The sequence below is a fragment of the Macrosteles quadrilineatus genome, unplaced genomic scaffold (assembly GCF_028750875.1).
Source record: "Macrosteles quadrilineatus isolate MER2022 unplaced genomic scaffold, UCM_ALF_1.0 Scaffold_8__2_contigs__length_117827958, whole genome shotgun sequence".
Classification (NCBI taxonomy): Eukaryota; Metazoa; Arthropoda; class Insecta; order Hemiptera; family Cicadellidae; genus Macrosteles; species Macrosteles quadrilineatus.
This window is the reverse complement of record NW_026542601.1, coordinates 6,527,151-6,533,150: the sequence shown is the minus strand read 5'-3', so window position 1 is coordinate 6,533,150 and position 6,000 is coordinate 6,527,151. Positions and strand designations below refer to the sequence as shown.

Sequence of the window (6,000 nt, the reverse complement as noted above, 5' to 3'; positions counted from 1 at the left end):
CTCTTGCCCAATTACCCCAAAATCGGACCAAAAAATTACCCGAGTTGCCGTGTTCACCAACACACACACACACATATATAGATTAGAACGAATAGTGTTTTTGCCCTCTGGACACATTTAACAATTTTACATTTTACAAATGTCATTTAAGATTACTGAGAATGGGTTTGAAAAAATTTCCTCAAAGGTAGTTGCCAACCACAGTTTTAAGTAACCTCAGCTTGAGTAACCAGTTTGACCAAACTTCCTTGTATTAAATGTGTTATAAATATAGATTTATGGTTTAGAAGAACATTGCCTAGTAAAATTGTAATGTGGTGAAATGCGGTTGGCTGAATGTTGGGCCCAATATTTCTACTTCTATCCACCGCAAAGTCATGCACATTTCATGTCGCTCCTCGAACATTATTCAACCTAAGCTAACAATCTCATCAAAGTGCACATAATACCTCAGCTGCACATCACAGCCAGCTTTTATGTTTGAATACATTTAATTTAGTGAACAGAGATGTAACTATATAAATTGACTAATTCTGATTCATAAATATATCTACAAGTAACTAACCTGAATTCAAATATTAATTATAATATTCTGGCACTGGAACACGAGACCACGACCGACTTGGTAAAATTCGACATAACTAATTAAGTAACTCATTGCCCTAATCTACACCCTTCCCCAACCCCTATTATTTTATCTACTCATGCTAAAGCTACTTATCGGTTTGGAGACGTCCAACACAGAGCTGCTACCACTAGACTAAAGACCCTGACTCCTCGAAATTAAGTGTGCACGCGCATCTAGCTATTGTGACTGTCTTAAGTCGTCTCGGTGACGTCACGCCTACACTCACGGTACACGCACACTCTGCTTATTGTAGCGGTGACGTTTCAGTACAGCTGTTTCATAAAATTGAGGATCCTGTAAATCTATACGACCATTATCAAAATTTTAATATGTATTTGGTTTCATTGTGTATTTTCAACTTGTAGAAAAAAATTACAGATAAAAGTTTGAATAATGTAGAATGGGGCTTTGTTATTAATGTTTAACTAGCAGTGGCCATATTACAAACTCTCCTAACAACCAAACAAGGAGCTTTTTGTGTTTTTAATAAAATAAGAGGTTTTAAATTATATTTTTTTATCAACATGAAATACACATATTATATTCTTAAGAAGAGACAATCATTGAAACAATAACGTTTCACTCATTTTCACAGAGAAGCGGGAAATGGCATCTAACATCACACTTTACCTTATTTCTTCTACAAACACATTTCTTTGTCAGGCATTTTGAACTGCAAGAGCAACTTGTTATTGTATTTTCAGAAATCCTTCGCAAATCGACTTCCGTGACGGTGGAGAATAAACTTGTAGTAGATTCTTTAAATAGCTTTATGGAAACTGGTATCTTAAGAGCCCTGAAAGTAATTCAAAATTTGGGTTAATTACTCTAGCAGTACAAACAAATGTGTTGATAAAGATAATGAATGAAAAGGTCAATACTGGATGAATTGTGTGGGTGAAATGCAAACAAATGTTCAAACAAAAAAATAAAAAAAACACAAAGAATTATAAGTCTCAAAGCTTACTCTTACCAAACAACGTTATTAATTTTTTAATTAATATTTTAGAGTACAAATTGAAAGATGAGAAACATAGTTGCTATGCACATAGATTAGCAGAACAGTTGGCCCACATTAAGCAGCAAGTCCCCTCGTCTGGGTGTTTATATATAGTTGCACAAAAAATAACAATTTTCACCCTGATTATAAATGCATATAGCTGATTCCAGCCATTTCACTTTGCCACACCCTTTCTACCTAAAGACAAAAATAATAAGTACAGCCATGAAGTGTTGTCTACGAAATAAGTTGTCCACATTGGTAGTAATAATGTATATTTTTGTAGTTTTATGCCTAACACATAACCTAATCATTGAGTGATTTAATGAATGAATTCCATTATTGCAAGTTAAGCACAGATGGATCTGCAAGTTTCCATTTGAAGGGTAATTTTTCAAAGTATAAAATTATTCCAATGCAGAATTACAGTTGGTTTTAATTGAATATGGAAAAGGTATGGAAAAAACAATTCCTATTTTCACAGATATAATTATTATAAAAAATAATAATTACATGAAATAGAAAACAAAATCCACAGTCATGGCATTAAGTACACAATAATCTTTTTTACACTACAATTCACAGTAAAAAACCTAAAATAAAATACTGATTTCTACTGAACAGCACCATGGGTACAGAAATATGGCTTACAGTAAATGCATAAAAATGGGAAAAAAATTTAAAAATGAAAACAACTTCTGAAAAAAATTCACAACTTATTGTCAGCAATTCTTGGAGAAGAACACATAGTAAAGTTTGTTTGTCGTACAGTAAAAAGAGACAACTCGTTGGTTTACCTTCTTGTTTATTGATTAGACAAAAACAGTAGAGCACTAATTATCCGAATATCAGTTCACCAAATGACTGGTTCTCGAGATGTCCGTTAAAACAATTTTTTGTTCTTTAAAATGTTTTGATATTTTTAATTTCCCAAGTGCAATGTTAACTTTGTAGTCTAGGTAGGTTTTAGTTATTTGAAACTCACTCATAATATCTCATTACTAAGCAATTTGATCTGATATCTTTTGTCAGAAACAGGAATTTTAAGTGTTTAGGAGTATCCATAATATGCTACAAAGTCGGGAAGTAGTATTTACTTTACGAATTTTTAACTTTTTGAAAAAGATAGTGTTACTAAACTTTTCCAATATTTATTGTGAAAGTCCTGCTTGTCAAAACCTGTCTCCTATTTATTGTGTAGCTAGCTTGGTTGTCCTGTAAAAGCGATCAACAAATTGATTAGACTCAAGCTATTGTTGAACTGATCCCTTCTGTGACTTGACTTGACCAGGAACCTGGTGAGAACTGGCAACAAAATATTTGACTTTTTGTTTGTTGTTATATTTAAAGAAATTCTTTTATTCACAGTATGCATGTTTTTCAATAAACGATTTTACGTATTATAGTACCATACTAATGTACTTAGACAGTTTTAGTTGTAGGCTATTACTTTAGGGCTGAAATCAAATGTTAATCAGTAATCCGGATTGTCAGTTACTACAGAAGGGCTTCTGTAGTGGATTTTTGGTAATTTGTGTTGTAATTTGGGCACTGTAAACTGTCAATTACATGCTAATTACAGGCAAACTAAAGACAATTCAAGACACAAATGAAATAACATTAAAATTCAAGTTTGATTATAGTCTATTTGAACGGGCAATGCAAGGTTAAAAGAGGCTGCCAACCTTTAAACAAAAAACAAATTCTAGTACTTCCCTAGGACCCAAATTTAGTGACAAAGCTGACATAATTTTACTATTATTGTAAGATAAGTGAATTGCAGACCTTACTATTAGTCCTCCACACACTTGGGGTAACTTGGAAATTTGTTCTTATATTAAAAATAACCGTACAATTATTTAAAAACAATATACATTAAAGGATGAAAAGCTACCTTAGTAAAAACGAAACCTTATTTAAAAAAATACACTATTTACAAAGCACTATCTCAGAAGATAAAATCTTCTTAGCCAAATCTTAACCTAAGCGTGATATTTAAACTCCAATTAGACATCTCATGTAGAACCCTGCTACCAATACTTTGAGTGGTTAGGTTGGTTAGGTGTGATGGAAGGTAAAATATTCAGGAAAAATTACAATACTTTACAAGAGGAAAACAACAACAAAAATATACTATAAACAACAATGTACATTAACAACTCTAGTAAAAATATATAATTTGTTTTCTTTATTCGTGTTTTCCAATGTTTAAGTCTCAAGATTAAAAAGTATTTTATTGGCTAGCAGGGTTCCGTTATTATCATGCCCCCAAACTGAAAACAAAATGACAGGCTTTTGAATGTCGAATTTGCAATACAAAATACAAAATGTAGCCAGCTATAAAATGAATGATTGGTAATCTACAACACAAAGATGATTCTAAAAGCTATGATACTGCAAATGACTTTGGCATTTAAAAAATCTAAATGTGGTGTGAACAAATAAATGCAAAATTTAAACCCCTACTACAATAAATGTAGCATTAGGCAAAAAATATAGTTAATTACTTTTGATATTTATATATGCACTTAAAATATCTTTTTTTGATTGCTAAAATCAGTGCCATCTTTAATTTAATTCAAACATGACTAGAGATATTTTTCAATAGATTGCTAAACAATTTTAAACATAATCTAAAAAGCTGCTAAAATAATTGCAAACACAGAATACAACAAAGTATGGCGACCATAGCCATGACAGAAGTAACACCAACATAAAATAGTAAGGTTTTTAAACCAAACCTATATATTATATATAAACTATTCCACATCTTTGACATAAATAAGCTATGAATAACTGTCCAAACAGATAGGTGTTGTACAATTTATGGGTTTGCATTTTCAAAATAAAAGGTTTATCTTTACAAGTACTGTTTATGACAAGTTATTGTGGTTAATTGTTAAAAAAAATTTCAAGTTGTTTGAAGACGAATGTATCTTCTAGTTTAAATAGTTGTCATTGAGTTTCCTGATTGTAATACAGCCCTAATAATTAATCTATTGGTTATTACATTTTAACTTGGTTTTTTAAAAAAATGACAAATTTTATTTAAAGTAAAAAAGTGTTGTTGAAGTTACAAGTAATACAAGTCCTATAAATGTTGACTAATGTGTTGTAGTTAATATGCACGTTGTTTATTTTATTCACACTTCATTTTACAATTGGTTTTAGTTTGATTAATCCATTCAAGCAAGTGTTGTAAGACTATTACTGTACTTGCGGCATATTTGATTGGTCTATCAGTACTGCAGACTGTAGACATTGTTCTAGCAGCAATGAATTATAAAATCACTACTGTATTCTTTCATCGTCAAGTACAATACACGAAGTTTAGTAATTTTGCACACATAATCAACTTCTGTATTACATTAGATCAGATTTATAAAATGCGTCAAACAGGTGCATATTTTAAGATGAAAATGCCTGAAGGGTGTGTGTGGAATCGATGAGAAGGTGGCTCTTGTCACCGACTAAGATAAGCCGGTTCTTTACCTGGAACCATTCATTAAAAGAAAAGTAAAGTAAATTAAGTTTGATTTACACAATCAAAAAGCTACTCAATTAACTTCTGCTTTTGTATTACTTTCTGGTGGTTTGATTTTTTTTAGTGTAGACAAGGGTCCCACTTTTCAGGTATACGAACACGAGGGGGATCAGATGTCGATTAAAGTGTGATGTCGCTGTTTGATGTGTATTTGATTGGTTCATCCACCTCTGTGCTTTACAGATATGGTCACCAGAGAAACGTTTCACAAAATTGAAAGATCAAACTAAACATCCTAACTAACAAGACACACAAAATAAAACCACACTCCCCAAGTCCCGACTGCTATTTACTTGCGGTGGAACTCGGACAGGCAGAGTCGACAGCTCCAGGAGCCCTCAGGGGGGGTGGTGAGAGGGGGTGCCAGACAGTACATGTGGTAACCTCTGTCACAGTCATCACAGAACAACAGCTGGTCCTGTAACATAACAGGGTTTCTAAGGTTTGAAAATCAACCAAATCAAATCACAAACATTTTATTACACAGACAAAAATCAGAAATGAATTGAGTTCACCTGTTGGGTCTGATGATGATTGGATTCCAATCAAAATCGATCACCGCTTACCATCTTTTATATGTACCTACTGTCTTGTGAGTAAACAGGATAAGTGTAAATATATTATTAGAAGAGTTATTTGACGTATTTTTGTGCTTTTCAGGTAAAGAATTGATTGATTGATTGACAGTAGTGAAGTCATCACAAGTCTCCCGCGATCGTGATAACGGTCTGATCATCTCCCGTGGCCATATAGACATAATCATCATCTCCCCCAGTCATGAAGACATCATCATCATCTTCCGTGATCACAGCACAAACCAGATCATAT

The 6,000-nt window shown here is 32.6% G+C and overlaps 1 protein-coding gene across 7 annotated transcripts in view; it reads right to left on the bottom strand.

Annotated features, from left to right (window-relative positions):
- Nucleotides 1-1,127: 1,127 nt before the first annotated feature.
- Nucleotides 1,128-6,000, bottom strand: part of LOC128999290 (zinc finger protein neuro-d4-like) — a 50,530-nt gene continuing 45,657 nt past the window's right edge. For all 7 annotated transcript variants that reach the window (XM_054425697.1, XM_054425699.1, XM_054425704.1 and 4 more), the window contains 2 exons: nucleotides 5,466-5,590; nucleotides 1,128-1,424 (listed from right to left, as the gene is read on the bottom strand). In XM_054425697.1, the coding sequence (XP_054281672.1) occupies nucleotides 1,208-1,424; nucleotides 5,466-5,590 (342 nt within the window). In that variant the 3' untranslated portion in view covers nucleotides 1,128-1,207. The remainder of the gene's footprint in view (nucleotides 1,425-5,465; nucleotides 5,591-6,000) is intronic.